This window comes from Caretta caretta, chromosome 1 (genome assembly GCF_965140235.1).
Source record: "Caretta caretta isolate rCarCar2 chromosome 1, rCarCar1.hap1, whole genome shotgun sequence".
In the NCBI taxonomy this organism is placed as follows: Eukaryota; Metazoa; Chordata; order Testudines; family Cheloniidae; genus Caretta; species Caretta caretta.
In genome coordinates, this window is record NC_134206.1 from 233,915,438 (window position 1) to 233,933,294 (window position 17,857).

The 17,857-nt window shown below is 41.5% G+C and overlaps 1 protein-coding gene across 10 annotated transcripts in view; it reads right to left on the bottom strand.

The window, feature by feature from the left end:
- ABCC9 (ATP binding cassette subfamily C member 9) overlaps positions 1–17,857 on the bottom strand; it is a 129,419-nt gene that overhangs the window by 25,731 nt on the left and 85,831 nt on the right. For all 10 annotated transcript variants that reach the window (XM_075121710.1, XM_048826528.2, XM_075121693.1 and 7 more), the window contains 7 exons: positions 17,297–17,422; positions 15,878–15,974; positions 13,050–13,297; positions 11,802–11,950; positions 10,883–10,952; positions 8,021–8,178; positions 3,507–3,599 (listed from right to left, as the gene is read on the bottom strand). In XM_075121710.1, the coding sequence (XP_074977811.1) occupies positions 3,507–3,599; positions 8,021–8,178; positions 10,883–10,952; positions 11,802–11,950; positions 13,050–13,297; positions 15,878–15,974; positions 17,297–17,422 (941 nt within the window). The remainder of the gene's footprint in view (positions 1–3,506; positions 3,600–8,020; positions 8,179–10,882; positions 10,953–11,801; positions 11,951–13,049; positions 13,298–15,877; positions 15,975–17,296; positions 17,423–17,857) is intronic.

Consider the following 17,857-nt stretch of genomic DNA (forward strand, 5'->3'; position numbering starts at 1 on the left):
TTTCATACCCTCAAGCGACAAAAGATTTACCAATGAAAGTGCAGTGTAGACATACCCTTAGCCAAGATGGCCAGGGACACAATCCCATGCTTTGCGTGTCCCTACATCTCTGACTGCTGGAAGTTGCAACTGGATGACAAAGGGTGGATCACTCAATAAATTGCCCTGTTCTGTTCACTCCTTCTGAAACATCTGGCACCAGTCCCTGTCAGAAGAAAGGATACTGGGCTAGATGGACCATTGGTCTGATCCAGTATCGCCGTTCTTATGTTCACATAGGTTGGAGATCATGGTATTTTGAATCCCACCTACCCAAGTCAATATTTTGGATGGAGCTCTCCTTAGCTTATCACCTTACCTGGTGGAAACAGATATACTGGGCCAAATTCTGCCTAAAGAATCTCAACTACAATGGAAGTATCTGGGCCAAATTCAGCAGTGATGGAAAAGGTGGTCTAGGTCAGTAGCTCTCAACCTTTGCAGACTGCTGTACCCCTTTCAGGAGTCTGATTTGTCTGGCGTACCCCCAAGTTTCACCGCATTTAAAAATTACTTGCTTACAAAATCGGACTTAAAAATACAAAAGTGTCACAGCACACTATTACTGAAAAATGCTGACTTTCTCTTTTTACCATATAATTATAAAATAAATCAATTGGAATATAAATATTGTACTAACATTTCAGTGTTTAGTATTTAGAGCAGTATAAACAAGTCATTGTCTATATGAAATTTTAGTTTGTACTGACTTCACTACTGCATTTTATGTAGCCTGTTGTAAAACTAGGTAAATATCTAGATGAGTTGATGTACCCCCTGGAAGACCTCTGCATACTGCCAGGGTTTGTGAACCCCTTGTTGAGAACCATTGGTTTAGGTTACAGATTGGGTCTAATTTGGTCAAAAAGCATGTTTAAGTAGCAATAAATGCAATTGGCACTGATTTGGAATTCCATGGATGTGCAAAATGAGTACAACTTACACTAATTTTGGCAGTCCGTGATAATCAAGTTGGGATTTTGATGGGGTCACTCTGGATTTACACTAGGGCATTTGAGAGTAGAATTTAGCTAAGCACGTTTAATGGAAATTGGAAAACACATATATGCCTTGGAAAGTCTGAACAGTCCTCTTGGAATGAGGTTACATAGTCACTCATTTTCTGTGCCTCTTGTGTATATATTACAGTTTTCTGTCTTAAAAAGAAAAGAGGTCACGTTTCAAACAAAATGATGACATTTTTCTATTTTCCATTGATAAGACCAGTGGCAGTTTTTGTCAATGTCTTGTGCATGGGAATGACTGCTAACATCATTCAGCTCCTCAAAGTGGCTGTATCTTTTATGATTCTGTGGCTTAATCTCATATGATAATTTAATAATCGTTTCATTATCCAGTCCAGCAGTGACCTTTTCTGCTTTCATGCACATTCTTGATCCCCTAGTGATCCATCTTTTCTTTTATGATTTAACATCTGCTGTTTGTTCTCTTATGATATGACTCACTTCTGGAGCACTTTTGAAGTAAATCCAATTGCAGAGCCAGTATGCGAAGACATAGCTATCATAAATGTAAGACTTCCTGCCAAGAAAGTCTACAAACCCATAAAATTATCAGAGAGGAGTGATGGTCCAGTGGATAGGGCACTAGTCTGGGACTTAGAAGACCTGGCTTCAGTCCCCTGCACTACTACATACTTCCTTACAAGTCATCTTGTCTCTCTCTGTCTCCATTCCCCATCTGTAAAATGGGTATAATAATGCTTCCCTACCTTGCAGGGGTGTTTAATACATTAAAGAGTGTGAGGTGCTCAGATAATGGGTATCACATAAATACCTAAGGGCTTGTCTACACAGGGACACTCAGGAAAAATAATTTTCAACATTTTTAGTTTAATTCAATTTCAAAGTGAATTAGGCTAAATTGAATTAAAGCCACTTTAATTCTGAGTAAGAGTGTCCACACAAGGTTTTAATTAAGTTTAACTAATCCTCTTTAAATTCACATCTTTTGTTAATTCGGATTAGTTTTCATGAGCGTCCCTGTGTAAAGAAGCCTGTAAGTAACTAGATGGATAGCTCATTCCATAAAGGGCATGATCCTGCAATGGGAGTTTCGGGTGTACATATAATGCAGGATCAGGACCCAAAATGTGAGCATTCCACGGAAAACAAAGGAATCTTGGCCACATGTGATTTTCTGTTTGAACAAAACCTCTGAAAAGTTTAAGTGTCACACACTGAAAAAACCATCATTCCTAATTCCACAGAAGTCCCACAAGGATTGATACTGCAAATTAGATGGAGGTTTTAAAAATCTCTCCAGGGCACCCAGAGCCATGGATAGTTGCCATTCCATTAGTTGTGTAAATCAAAATAAACAAATTAAATAATATAAACGCTGAGTCCTCCTTTTGCAAGATGATTTAATTATGGCACAGCAAAGACAAATGATATGCCCAGCATCAAACACTGAATTAACAGTAGAGCCCAGCTTGCTCCTCGGTGACCTCACTTATCATGTTAGACCTGTAGGGTTGCCAACCCTCCTGGTTTCACTGGGACTCGCCTGGAATTGGGCTCTATCTCCCAGAGCCTACTGACACCATAGTGGGAGATTTTAGGGGCTAAAATTCTGGCAGCGCAGTGGGGCTAAGGCAGGCTCCCTGCCTGCCCTGGCTCAGTGCCGCTCCCGGAAGCAGACAGCATGTCCCTGCGGCACCTAGGGGGCTGGGAACTGTGGCCAACGGGAGCTGCACGAGCAGTACCTGCAGGCAGGGGCAGTGCATGGAGCCCCCTGCCCCCGCTAGGGGCCACAGGGATGTGCCGGCTGGGACAGGCAAGGGGCCAGGGTAGGTAGGGAGCCTGCCTTAGCCTTAGCCCTGCTGCACCACTGACTGGGAGCCGCCCAAGGTAAGTGCCACCCAGCAGGAACACACACCCCTCACATCCTCCTGCACCCCAACCCTCTGCCCCAGCCCTGAGCCCCCTCCCAGAGCCAGCACCCCAAACCCCCTCCTGCACCCCAACCCTCTGCCTTAGCCCTGAGCTCCCTCCTGCACCCAAACTCCCTCCCAGATCTTGCACCCTGCACACTCTCCTGCATCCCAACCCCCTGCCCCAGGCTCAGCCCGGATCCCCCTCCCACACTCCGAACCCCTCGGCCCCAGCCCAGAGCCCACACCCCAACCCCTTGCCCCACCCCAGTGAAAGTGAGTGAGGATGGAGGAGAGTGAGCTACAGAGGGAGGGGGGATGGAGTGAGTGGGGCAGGGCCTCGGAGAAGGGGCTGGCAGGAGCGGAGCCTTGGGGAAGGAGTAGGGCTGGGAGGGGGGCAAGGATGTTTAGATTAGACAGTTGGCAACCCTGTAGGCCTGGTGGTTTTATAAGATGCCAAATAAACCAAGATGGGCTGCTCATTTAAAAAACAAACATCTTGATTTATTTGCAAGACTTGTGCACTGCTCTGAAGGATTAGGCTGTGAAGAGGAAATGCATGTTTACAAACCTAAATGCTCTGATGGTGGTGAGGCCTTCAGCTGTTTCTGAGAAGTGACAGAGTAAAGGTAGTTGGGTGCTGTCATCAAGCTCCTGAAGGTCCCTGTGATCAAGAGAAACAAAACAAGAGGTGTATAAGAAGCAAGAACAGGTTAGGACTAAGAAGCAAATGAAATGCAAACATTTCAATGGATATTTTACTGTAGTTTTTTACTGTACACATTTTTATCAGGACTATACACCAATATATTTATATTAAAGAGGGGCTAGCACAGCAATCTCACATCTGTTAGAATTTTGAGGAAATTCTGGATTTAAGCCATCTTTACCATTCTGGCTTGAGGTCAAATCCAAACCTGGAAGGGATCTGTTTTCTAGTCCTATCTTGTTTCAGCCAAAATTTCACTGTAATGGCTAGTGTCATGATAGTCCCATCGTTCAAGATGGTAGAAATCTTGGAGATTCATGGAATTCTCATGAGAGAAGTTTGTGAGATTCAGATGCCATTGAATCCGAATCCAAACTCTTGCCCTAAGTCTGATTCATCGTTGAACCTGAACCTTGAAACCTTTAGCCTAGCCTAGGAGTAAGCCAGATGTGAATACTGAAGGTAAAGTACATGGGGCTGTTTATCTATAAGAATCCACATCCACTGGCCAATAATTCTTCAGAAATGCCTTACAATGTTTGTTATTACCGCTATATACTGAACATGAAAAACAATGCAGGAGTATAGACTTTTTGTTCTAGCACTGATGCTGCCATTTCAGTTGGGATGTATAGGGCATTTCTACAGAATTAATACCCTCTTCATTAGCCAGGCAGATTTTCTCAATCAGTCATTGAGTAATAATTCACTCAGCTAATCCATTTGAGGATATAGGCCTACAAATCCAATCTCTTGCAACTAGAATGTGTGCTCAAACATAGGGACAAATTTTGTCCTCAGACACACATAAAACTCCCACTGTAGTAAATGGAATAGCATGTGAATGGAAGGACAGACTATGCGTCACAGCATTTGATATTTACCCTCCTTAATAAAATTCTACTGTGTTGGTATATTTTGATATATAATCTATCTCTTACTTACCAGTACTGAATGTTACTCCATGGAGAGATGAATTTGATGCTTGTATTTGGATGATATATATACTGCAGCATGACCAATTTATGATGGAAAATATAAAGTAATTTTTGGGGAATGTAGTGGTAAACATTATACGGGGTGAAAGTGTTATGGGAAATATCAAAAATATTTGTGTTCCTAAAAGTTAATAGAAAAGGAGTACTTGTGGCACCTTAGAGACTAACCAATTTATTTGAGCATAAGCTTTCGTGAGCTACAGCTCACTTCATCGGATGCATACTGTGGAAAGTACAGCAGATCTTTTTATACACACAAACCATGAAAAAATGGGTGTTTACCACTACAAAAGGTTTTCTCTCCCCCCACCCCACTCTCCTGCTGGTAATAGCTTATCTAAAGTGATCACTCTCCTTACAATGTGTATGATAATCAAGTTGGGCCATTTCCAGCACAAATCCAGGTTTTCTCCCCTCCCCCCCCGCCCTACACAAACCCACTCTCCTGTTGGTAATAGCTTATCTAAAGTGATCACTCTCACAATGTGTATGATAATCAAGGTGGGCCATTTCCAGCACAAATCCAGGGTTTAACAAGAACGTCTGGGGGGGGGGGGGGAATAAGGAAAAAACAAGGGGAAATAGGTTCCTTTGCATAATGACTTAGCCACTCCCAGTCTCTATTCAAGCCTAAGTTAATTGTATCCAATTTGCAAATGAATTCCAATTCAACAGTCTCTCGCTGGAGTCTGGATTTGAAGTTTTTCTGTTGTAATATCGCAACTTTCATATCTGTAATCGCGTGACCAGAGAGATTGAAGTGTTCTCCGACTGGTTTATGAATGTTATAATTCTTGACATCTGATTTGAGTCCATTTATTCTTTTACGTAGAGACTGTCCAGTTTGACGAATGTACATGGCAGAGGGGCATTGCTGGCACATGATGGCATATATCACATTGGTGGATGTACAGGTGAACGAGCCTCTGATAGTGTGGCTGATAGTGTGGTTATTAGGCCCTGTGATGGTGTCCCCTGAATAGATATGTGGGCACAGTTGGCAACGGGCTTTGTTGCAAGGATAGGTTCCTGGGTTAGTGGTTCTGTTGTGTGGTATGTGGTTGCTGGTGAGTATTTGCTTCAGGTTGGGGGGCTGTCTGTAGGCAAGGACTGGCCTGTCTCCCAAGATTTGTGAGAGTGTTGGGTCATCCTTCAGGATAGGTTGTAGATCCCTAATAATGCGTTGGAGGGGTTTTAGTTGGGGGCTGAAGGTGTTAATGGAGATCTTGTCCCTGGATAGGACTCCAACGTAAGTCCTGTTTGAATACACGCTCAGGCTATTCCTTCATAGTTTGTTTCACATGAATGACTTTTATAGATACAATAGTATTCCTCCAGCCTCATTTCTATTGTAAAGCACAAGAAAACAGATCTTCTAACTTGGGATTAAATGGAGTTCAAAGTATATAATAAAAAATGTCTATTGCTGACCCAAAGTTTCAGAAGTGTGCACGAAAAAGGATGTATAGTTATGTGGCTGCCCACCATCTGCACCTGCAATGGCCAGTGAATATGCAAGGGTCAAGAGACTCAGGCACACAGTGTGTGTAACATCTCCCGTGCCTGTGCACAGGAACCAGGAGTGCATGTGGGAAAATTGGGTGCACTCAATATTGAAAATCTGGGCCAGCATGTGGTTTTGCTCCCTTATATAAAACTATGGGAAGAAACCAGAGCTTTGAATTGGACATGCAACATCCCACTTAATCCATTGCTTTATTTTTTTGAGGTAGGAATGGCCGAGTCATATCTTTCTATACTACAATGTTATATATTAATTTGAAACCACTATCACCACTAATTTGCTTGTCATTCTCAGCTAAGAATGCCATTTGAATTTACTGGAATCTTTAAAGAGGCTGGGGCATATCATGGAAAAGCAGTAGCCTCTCTGTAGCTAAAGTTGCTATCAAGTTCCATTATAAATTTTTATGGGGGCCTGGTACAAACACACAGTGAGTGACAGCCCTGGCCCAGAAGAGTTTAAATAAGATAAGGCAGACAAAGGGGAAAATGGGCACAGAGAGCTCAAGAGACTACTTCACACTCACACAGCAGGTCAGTGGCAGAGTTAGGAACGGAAGCCAGGTCTCTTTGTCCCCAGTCAAGTGCACTACCCACTAGACCACACGGTCTCCACAATACCTATTTTAGTGCCTTTTACAACTTTGGCTTGGAAAATTGGTAGGGGAAGGGGAATGTTTCTGCAGTGTGTAATGGAAATTCATCAAATTGCTTTTGAATTACAGATCATTATAAATTTACCCTGATTCAAAAATTTGCTTTCAACATTTTCATATTGGTAATTCTCCTTGAAAACTCATGTGCTGCCTAAAACTGAAGAACATAGGTTAAAATTAATCAAAGGTATCATCAGTTTTTGTTGTGGATAATTTTGAGGCCCAGGCCTGCTCCACTGATTTTAGCAGGGGCTATTGGCTCTAAATTATGTCAAGAAGAGTGTTTTGCCATTGAAAGAGACTGTTCCAGCTCTGAGTCTGAAATGCCTATGATTATCAACGGAACAGGTACAGTATGCACAGTGACAGTTCAAACTTCCCACTACACTTCCCCACTGAGGTGCATAAATCTTGACCTGAAGTGACCATCAGGTCTTCACTTCTGTTCAGCTGTTGGCCATTTTGCTATGACTGACATCAAGGGCTGGAGCTAATCTGTGATTATGGTTTTTGTGACATAGATATCTAGCCACTCAGAAGCAGAGTAAGACAACCAACCAAGCACCTCAGCCCTGATTTGGGAAACTGCTGAAGCACGTGCTTAAAATTAAAGCGTTTTCTTGAGTAAGAATGTTTTCCTAAAATGGGGTTGTAGTCTAGAATTGAAATAATGACTCCAGTGTGAAAAAGTTTCACATTTTATTACCAGTCTCCTGAGCAATTCAATTCTCCAAGCAAGTGTAATTTTAGGAAATTCTCAAAAAGCATACCGACAAGTTTCAGAGTAGCAGCCGCGTTAGTCTGTATCCACAAAAAGAACAAGAGTACTTGTGGCACCTTAGAGACTAACCAATTTATTTGAGCATAAGTATAAGTTTGTTAGTCTCTAAGGTGCCACAAGTACTCTTGTTCTTTTTTCAAAAAGCATAATCTTTAGAGACAGTCAGCATTTTCTGAAATGTATTAAATGTTGCTGAAAAGTGGACAAGGTTTTCTGCGGAAAGTTTTTCCATTTTTCAATCATCTCTATTGCAGGTTAAAAATTTTCAAACATTTAATTGAAAAACAGAAACATTTATCAGTGGAATTTATCAAGGAAATTATTTTCCATTCTTGACTAGCTTTATTTATAGTCTAGGATAAATCATAAATACAGGGGTATTAAAAGAAATGTACATGGCAACTTTCTAATACCTACTTGGAAGCCACTCTGAAGTATTTCTGGATGAAATAAAAGGCTACCCCAAGAGGTACAAGAGCCACAAGGAACCACGGAGTGGCGTACGAGATCATTCCGATAGCCGACAGGCAGAGCAAAGTGGACCGGGTGAGAGACTCCAGAGTAGGGGGAATGTGCTATTCCAGAAATAAGATAAAAACATGTATTAGACCGACCTCAGGAATATGGCAACTATATACTCTCCATGCGTGATGAGTGGGGCTGGTCTGTAGCCATTCTGCTGGCCCTTCCCCACTGGGAATCCCCTTTATGCCAGAGGAATTTCCAAGGGCTTTTCTATTTCTATGAGCCTAGAGCCAGTGTACAGGGACTTCAGTGGAGGCCAGAATTAGGGCCATTGGGACTTGCTGATGCTCAGCATCTCCCAGGATCAAGGAGAAACAGGCAGTCTCTTCCCCTCATTATGAGACAAGAAAGGGAATCTTCTCTGTAAGATCTCAAATAACTTAGTAGTGCTTTGGAGTTCCCTGTTGTTCCATATAGGGTGTCCTGTTCTGAGAACCCTGCAATCACTCTCCTTTGTACATATGCCTCTAGATAAAACATTCACAATCACTTATCATCCAAGCATCTTGGTTCTCAGAAGTAGTGGAAGCTCCGCAAACAACTCTTCTGTTGAAATCTGTCCTTAGTTCACTATTATACACTACAACAGTGGTTCTCAAACTTTTGTACTGGTCACCCCTTTCACACAGCAAGCCTCTGAGTGCAACCCCCCCCCCCCGCTTATGAATGAAAAACACTTCATAATATATTTAGCACCATTATAAATGCTGGAGGCAATGTGGGTTTGGGATGGAGCTGACAGCTCACGACCCCCCATGTAATAACCTCGCAACCCCCTGAGGGGTCCTGACCCCCACTTTGAGAACCCTTGCACTATAACTTTACATAGACTCATGCAGTTTAAGGCCAGAAGGCACCATTAGGTCTAGTCTGACATTCTGTATATCATAGACTATTAAATTTCACCCAGTTTCCCCTGTATTGAGCCCAATGATTTGAGTTTGGCTAAAGCATAACTTCCAGAAGGCACCCAGTCTTGATTTGAAACACCAAGAGATGGAGAATCCATCACTTTCCTTGTTAGATTATTCCAGCAGTTAATAACCTTCACTGTTAAGAACTTGTGCCTAATCTCTTGTTTGAATTTGTCTGGCTTCAGCTTCCAGCCATTGGTTCTTTTTGTGCCCTTCTCTGCTAGTATTACAGTGTTGCTTGACATTGCCATACACAGAAATAAAATCACTTCCCCACTCCTTCCTTCTCACTTCTCCCCTATTTATGCATCCAAGAATCGCATTAGCTGTTTTTGCCACAGAATCACATTGGCAGCTCACGCTGAGTTGCTTACCCACTGAGCCCTCTATGAGCCCTCTATAAGCCCTTTCCAGAGTCATTGCTTTCCAGGATACAGTTCCCCTCATTCTCCATTCCTTGTTCCTAGATATATAACTTTACATTTGCAGTATTAAAAAGTATTTTGTTTGAATGGGCTCAGTTTACCAAGTGATCAGAATCACTCTGTGACTGCCCTGTTCTCATTATTTACCACTCTGCCAATCTTTGTGTCATTTGCAAGTTTCATCATCAGCGATTTTATAGTTAGTTCTATATCCTTGATGAAAATGGTCAATAGTGTCGGGCCTCATTCTAATCTCTGTAGAAGCCCACTACAAACAGCCCCATTCAGTGGTGATTCCCCATTGCAGGGGCGCTGGAACAATTTGTATCATGGGGATGCTGAGAGCCATTGAACCAAACTGTAAACCCTGTATATAATGGAAATCACTTCAAACCAGGGAATGCAGCAGCACCCCCGGACCACTAGTTCCAGCACCGATGCTCCAGCGACGGCTACTTTTTGAGATGTCAGTTAACCGGTTCTTCAGCATTTAATGTGAACATTATAGATATTGTCTAGTGCTAATTTTTAAGCAGAATGTCATGCAGTACTCAGTCAAATGTCTTACAAAAGTCTATTGCATCTATGCAGTTACTTTTATAAACCAAACTTCTAATCACATTAAAGGATGAAATCAGCTTTGCTAGACAAGAATTATTTTCCATCAAACCTTATTAAGTGGCATTAATTATATTCCTATCTTTTAATTCTTTATCACTTGAATCCAAGGCTTAAATTCAGCCTGAGCCCACCGAAACAGAGCTCTGGTAAACATTTTCAAACCCACAGAAGCCCTGGCACCTGCCTCAGGGCAGAAGCCTGAACCCTGGCGCTTCCCTCCCACCACGGGGCTGAAGTCCCTGAGCCCCGGCACCCAACCCCCTGCGGGGCTAAAGACCTTAGACATCCTGCAGCTGAAGACCGGAGCCCAGAATCAGGAGCGGGGCAGCGCCCTGGGAAATAATCTCTGAGAATTTAATCGCTGCTTGAATCTCCTATCAGTTTTTCCATTATTTTGCCCAACATTAATGTCAGGCTAGCCAGCCTATAGTCGTGCTGCTAGCCCTTTTTGAATATTAGCACAAAATTAGCAGTATTACATTCTTCTGGAATTCCTTTGGTATTCCAAAATTTATTGAAATTAACCTAATCAAACTAGAAATCTCTTCAGTCCACTCTTTTAGGACTCTTGAGTGCAAGTTATTTGGGGCTGCAGATTTTAAAATGTTTATGCCTAGTAGATGTTGTTTAGTTAGTAGTGGGCTGAAAGTAGTTAAACATCCTCATGGGATATGAATCCTTCTTTCCAAATATAGAACAGAGGTACTGATTGAATACAAATGGTGTATTTCTTCTCCAAAATGGTGGCATTAATTGGGCAAGACATTATAGAATAAATGGATCAATGTGCTCACCTGATCAATGATATTCGTATCAGCAGAGAAGCGATTTAGAATTAGCCCCAGGGGAGTTGTGTCAAAGAATCTATTGAACAAAACAGAAGCAAAAAACTATGTGAAGAGAAAGTCTGGTTCTGGAGAAATATCAACCTCAGTAAGAACTTAGGGCTACTGTCGAACCAGTCCCCTAGAACCAGTTAGAAAATATGAAAACTATAATTTAGTCTTATACCTGAATTTGGAATGCCATCTAAATCTTATTTTAACCCCAAACTTTTAAGTGTCCTCTTCCACAACCCCCTGAAAAACTCTCAGTCCCCTTCTCTCAACTCCTCTATCCATCCTCTGGCTCCCTCAACTTGAAAGATTCATTGTAAAGTCCACCCTGCTGTCCTGGGTTAAGTTTCCAACTCCCGGGCTGGACAGGACAGTGTGTAACCTATTCACTCTTTATATGGGAACTGCAGTCACTGCATGCATGCAATCACACCCTGGGCCAACCCACCCTCCGTGCTGGGCTATGTCAAGCTCATGCAGAACCTGTCTCTTTGGAGCATAAGAAATATGGTGTGTGTCCCCCACACACAAACTCCCACCTCTGTGCATTGGAACTGATGCATTTCCACCACACTGGGAACCTTCTGTGGCCCCAAAACCTCTAGATGAATTTCAAACTGTCTGAAAACTTTGTAACTTGAAATTACTTTCAGATGAAAACCACTGGGTATGAAAAGCAGGCAGAATCTGAAATTGTATGTTTTCCAGCCTGAAAGAGGGTAATTTCCTCAGCGTCTCAGCTGGCACTTTCAGATTCTGCGGGACTTGAGGGCTGTAGGGGAATGAGCCATGCTCTTCTCAGCACTAGCCACTGTGTTACACAGCAGGTGTTCTTTGGTAGATTGGCCTCTCAGCAGGAAAATCACTTTTGCTGTACCTGATTGGTCCGAGGATGATCTTATTGAGGAGATTGTGGTGAAGGTTCTTGGCTGCTGTGAGGCCCATCCACTCCACAGTCAGGGATGTGATGAGGCAAAGGACGATCCCTGCTCCACAAAGCATGCTGAACACAGCTACATGATAAGACTAATAATAATAATAAATTAATAATACCATTAATAATAAAAGGAGAAAAAAATTAACCTTGGAAATCCCCAAGGCAATGTTCTTCAGAGCTAACACCAGCTGATGTGTCAGACTCCAAAAGACTTCAATAATAACGGAACATGTGCTGCATGTTTAAATTAACGTGATTCTTTTTTTTTTTAAACATTATAAAAGGAGTTTTCAACCTATGGCCCCAATCCTGCAATTCCCTATATTTGGGTGCAGCAGATTTTCAGATTGGGGATTAATTTGGGGGCCTAATTTGTCTCAGGAAGATGCGTAATGAATCAAGTTCACTGCAGCTACTAAAGGTGAGTATGCTGCAAGGTCGTGAGTTGAGGATGTTCAGCACGTTGCAGGACTGGGCCCAAGGCTTGTGAATTAGATAGGTGAACAAGTTTGGATAAATGCAAAGGTCCCCAAAACTCAGACTGAAGTAAAACAGAACTTTTCAGGAATTAAGTTTGGATAACGTCAGAAAGAAAAAAAACGTTAATTTCAAGCTCCACTGGAGGTCAGAGGGGCAGCTCCTCAGCTGGTCTAATTGGGCCATAATAATTTAGACCAGCTAAGGATCTGCCCTCTGGATTCTGCCTGGATATGAGAGGTACTGGAAATCTCATGAGAAAACTTTTACTACGTTTTCATAAGCATCTGAACTTTGGGATACTTCTTGAATCCAAATCACTGCCAGATCCTATTTAAATGGCAAAACTTTGGGTTAATTTCTCTGTTAGTATCAATGGGAACTGCTGCGTGATGAGCACTTTTGAAAATCTGGGTATTAATTTAGGTTGCTAAATGTGGATTTAGGAGCCTATTAGGCTCCAATTTTTGAAAATTTGAGTCCAAAGTTCTTCTACACTCAAACAAGTTTTAGTTTCAGTTTGACATTTGGATTAAGATTTATATTGGTTTTTAAATTAGATTAACCAATTCACCCATCTTATTTAACAATTGATGTTATAGTATCTATATTAGCTACATTCCCAATCTAACTGGTTACTAGGTTAACATAGGGTTATTTTTCAATTATTTGAGAATATTTTTGTCTGACAAGCTGTAAATTATGGCCAACCTTGTTTGAGCGTTGAGGGTCTGCGGAATCCCCTGTTTTATTTCCATTCTCCATGGATGTCCATCTTGCCAGCCAGTAATCTATGGCTACAATGACTGAGTGTTTCAAGAGCTTGGAGAAAATCATCAGAAACAGTAAGAAAAATCCCCCAGAGGTAAGATATCTCCAGCAGGTTTTCCACGGCATCTTTGTTCTAAGCCGCATTACTGTTGACATGTTATCATCATCATCTTCCTCCTCTTCTTCCTCTGTGATTCAGAGATTTGACCAAATCAGTTAGATTTTATTCAGTACCACACGGACAATCATTCATGTTGTGAGTGGGGATGGTTGACATTTTTTGAATGTTGACATTTGGATGATAATTTCACATTTTTAATTAAAAAACAGCAACACTTTTAGATATGTTTTGTGACTGTTCTTTCTTTTCTTCCACCAACTCTACAGCTTGTTAACATTTTTTGAATTTTTGAAAATAAGAAAAGGGGAAATGCCCTCACAAAATCATGTTTTTTCCATCCCTTTCAGTTGACTAGCTCTAGTTTTGTTAATAATCCTTAAGGACAGGTCTACACAATGGGGCTAAGTTGACCTAAGTTATGCAACTCCAGCTACATGAATAACATAGCTGGAGTCAACGTAGCCTAGGTCAACCACGCTGGGTCGACAGGAGAAACTCTTCTGTCGACTTACCTTACACTTTTTGTTTCGGTGGAGTACCGGATACTCCAGGATAGCAATCTGTAATCGATTTAGTGGGTCTTCACTAGACCTGCTGAATTGAACCCCGATGGATAGATCACCACAGCATCAATCCATGGTAAGTGTAGACATGCCCTCAATAAATCATATCTTCAGTATGGAATGCATTCATAGAAATCAGACTAGTTTTAGGATTTCCAAAAGCTTTTCTGGTGTGTTCAGCTTGTCTTTACATTATCAGATGGGGAGTGAAGCTTTTATGGATTGTTTGGGAAGCTACAGACAACTTTGTCAAACATTCCATACAGAAGAGTTGCCTCCTGTTGCTTAGCAGGGCTCTTCCTTAACATTACCTGCAATCACTACAAACTTTATCTTCATAGAAGAGGACACTATCATGTGTAACCACATCACATTGCAACATGAGGTGATGGTTGTGCTCTGTTGTAACATGCTTATGTATCACAATATGCTGCTGTGAAAACATTGCATTGTGGAAATTTGAGACACAACAAGAGTATTGAAGCTCACAGTACTTCTATGCACACTTGAGGGGAATGTAGACCTGGAGTCTTCTGACAGAACTTTCTTTTGACTTGACAAGCCTGAACTGACAGTGTCTGAAGTACTTTAGTAATTCTGAATATTATGGAGAGTCACTAATTTATCTGAAATTTCATATGTTCTGAGGCACAGAGAGCTTAAATACTTTTTCAAGATCATACAGTGAGTGAATGTGAGAACCAGGATAACAAGGAACTAGAGCACAAAGTCCTGTTAAATGTTACCCTTGAAGTTATTGATATGTATTTTACCACCTTAACCAAGTGTTTTGTCTCAGAATTCTGGAGTTGTTGGATGCTGGTGTTCTGTTGGAATGTATAGTCATGTCTCCACAGGGCCTTCAATCCCCATTCTTTATGACTTACTGAAGGAAGAAGATATCTGTACCCATGTTATAGGACTGGTCTATTGACATGGTATTACTGCTATATCCAAGAACTAGAAGTGTGGGAAGACCTTAGTTTTTCTGCCCTCAAGACCACTGGAGACTGTACATGTTAAAGAAGTGCTATGTTCAGCCTCTGGAGCAAAGCAGTGGAGGGTATCACTAAACCACCAAGTCATAGTGCCATCATGAGCCTTAGAAAATACCCTATATACCTCAAGTAGCATAGCCAGATGAAACACTCTACAGGGATAAACAGCCCCACAAACAGAACTTATTAATTAGATAGTCAATCCAGTCAATAACTCTGCCAGTCTGTGAGTCCTTGACGTAAATCAATACTCCACTAAGCTTATGAAGCATTCAGTTAATCCCTTTATCTCTCTGGCACCATCCCACTGGCTGCCAGAACTGAATATTCCCCTGAGGGGCTCCCCAACATCCCAGAGGTGTTCTTGATAGGTCCTATTGCCAGCAGCCTATAACCCCCCAGGTAACTTTAAAAGTGACTCAGATCTGGATCACTGCCTCAAAAAATGTAGAAATTCGTGGAGACAAAAAGGTAACTTGGATGATGGGGCCACAAATACCTAGACAGATCCAGATCCCAAAATAGCAGACTAGGCTCCAGCTCTAATTTAAAAAAAAAAAATCATGTTCTTCTTTAAAAGGATGTGCAAATAACTACAAGCTACTGTCAGGAGCCTGTGGGGGGTATCTCAATAGGCAGAATCAGTGGGGGCATTCATAACCATGTGACAAAACTGGAGCTAGAAGGCTAGATCCTCAGCTGGTGTAAAACAGCATAACACAGTGACTTCCATGGAGCTACGTCGATTAACACTAGTTGAGGCTCTGGCCCAGAATTTCTCTATATATCTTTTTTTTTCCCATTTCTCTCTTACTATCTCCAGAAAATGCAGCATAGTAAATCTCTAGCTCTCCTCTATCCTTATTCCTGCACATTGTTTGCAAAACTCCATGAAGAATCCATTAAACAGCTCTAATTCTAAATAGCTCAAAGTATTGGACTTTCCACTCCTATTGCCCAAAAGAGTAAATGTCATCAACATCTTCATATCTCGTTGCCAAGAACATTTAGCAATATCTTAAGAATGTGGCTACATGTGAATGATGCATGTTTATAGTCTACCCAGTGTGAAAAGATACAATGTACCTTCATCCTCATCTTCCAGTTGTGCTTTGGATTCTCTCGGGTACATTGCTCTTCTGAGAGTTTTTCTTTCCAAAGTAGTTTGGTCAGTTTCCATATCCTGTAACATTACATTAACTTGAGAGCCCAACCTACTGTGAGTGTCATTATTTTAGTGTAAGCAAGGTGATGCCAGAGACAATGGAAGTTCATTTGCATCTGAGTCCACAGGAAAAGCAAATTGAGGGAAGCATGAGGAAGACAGGATGGCATCAGCTTCCTGGAGCACAAGCAGCAGGGGAGAAAACATTACTTGGGGATACACTTCAGAAGAATATATTTCAAAGGTTTAATGCACTATAAAAAGAAGGGGAGAGAACCCCTTACCTATCTAACACTTAAGGGACAAAAGAGGAAAGCGCTCTTGAAATCTGTGAAAGGTGGATCCTTCAGCCATATGGGTTGAAGATTCTGAGAAATTGCCTGAAACCAGTATTGTAATCTGTTCAATTTAAGACTCTAAAAAGCATGTTTTACTTTTGTTTTATTTGTAACCATTTCTGTCTCTATTACTCTTGCTTAGTATCACTTAAATCTATGTTCTTTATTAATAAACCTATAGTTACTTTTATTATAAACCATCTCAGTGCTGTGTATTAAGGTGAAGAATGTGTCCTCAACTGGGCTAAGATGTTAGTATGTGTGTAGTGCCTCTCTGGAGATAGCAGACTTAATAATTTGTGTGAGAGTCCACTGAGAGCAGCGGACACTGCAAGGAGATGTCTCGGAGGAACTCAGGACCTGGGGTTCACTAAATGTTACCTGCGAGCACTGTTCCCTCTAAGCTGTGCACATGTGTGCATGCACACAGATCCTAAACCCCGCGCACACGGCAAAACACCGCATGCACAAAAATTTGCACAGAAGAAATTTTTTGCGCACACAGCCTGTCAAAAATTTGCACAGAAGAAATTTTTTGCGCACACAGCCTGTCAAAAATTTGCACAGAAGAAATTTTTTGTGCACACAGCCTGTCAAAAATTTGCACAGAAGAAATTTTTTGCGCACATGGCTTGTCAAAAATTAGAGGGAACATTGCCTGCGAGGCAAGGATTAGACTGGAAGAACCTTGAGGAGTTTGCTGGTGAGGTGGATAGACTGGTATGGCAGAGAGCTGACACAGTTTAAGCTCCAGCAAAACTCTCTCTTGCTGAGACAGAGGGGTAACACAGAAGCCTATGTTTCTGGTCTCCCTGAAGAGCCCAGAACACCGAGTCACTGCACTCAAAATCCTCCCATGAGGTCTACTGATGTGCAGAATTCCACCCATCAATCAACCTGAGAGGAGAATTTCACCATAAGTACATTAGAATGGACTCAGACATGGATCAACATTCAAGATGCTTTGCTACAATGCACCCTCGTCCCACTCTCTGTCATTACCTTTTCTAATTCTTGGTCTTGACGATTCATCAGAGTTTTCCAGTGCTCATACAGTTCAACATCTTTGGTCTGGATGTCCTTCAATGTCCCTTCTCTGAGCACATAACCATCCTTCATAGCTATAATCTAGAAAAGAGGATTATCAATACGTCTACTCAACAACGTGACATAATCACTGCATTTGGAACAATGCTGAAGATCTCAATGTGAATGAGCTAAAACTCACAACTGGGTTAATTTCAGTGTTCATTGTACCCAATGGCTGCACATTTTATCAATAGCTTTTAAAAGTTATTTTGTCAAGATATATCTTACAATGAAACTATTACAGGAAATAGTTATTTGTGGACATATTGCTTCAAAAGAAAGAGGACAAGGTATAATTAATAATAGAATAATTGTTTGTATAGCACATTTCAATCAAAGATCGTAAGCAGCTTTGATTTATAAGCTATGTGCCAATTACTTGTCCATGGTTAAATGGAAGTAAAGTTCAAATAAAATATTTTTCACTCCATATCAGTCAGTGTTGCAGACCTACAAGTGGAATACAGGGCTAGG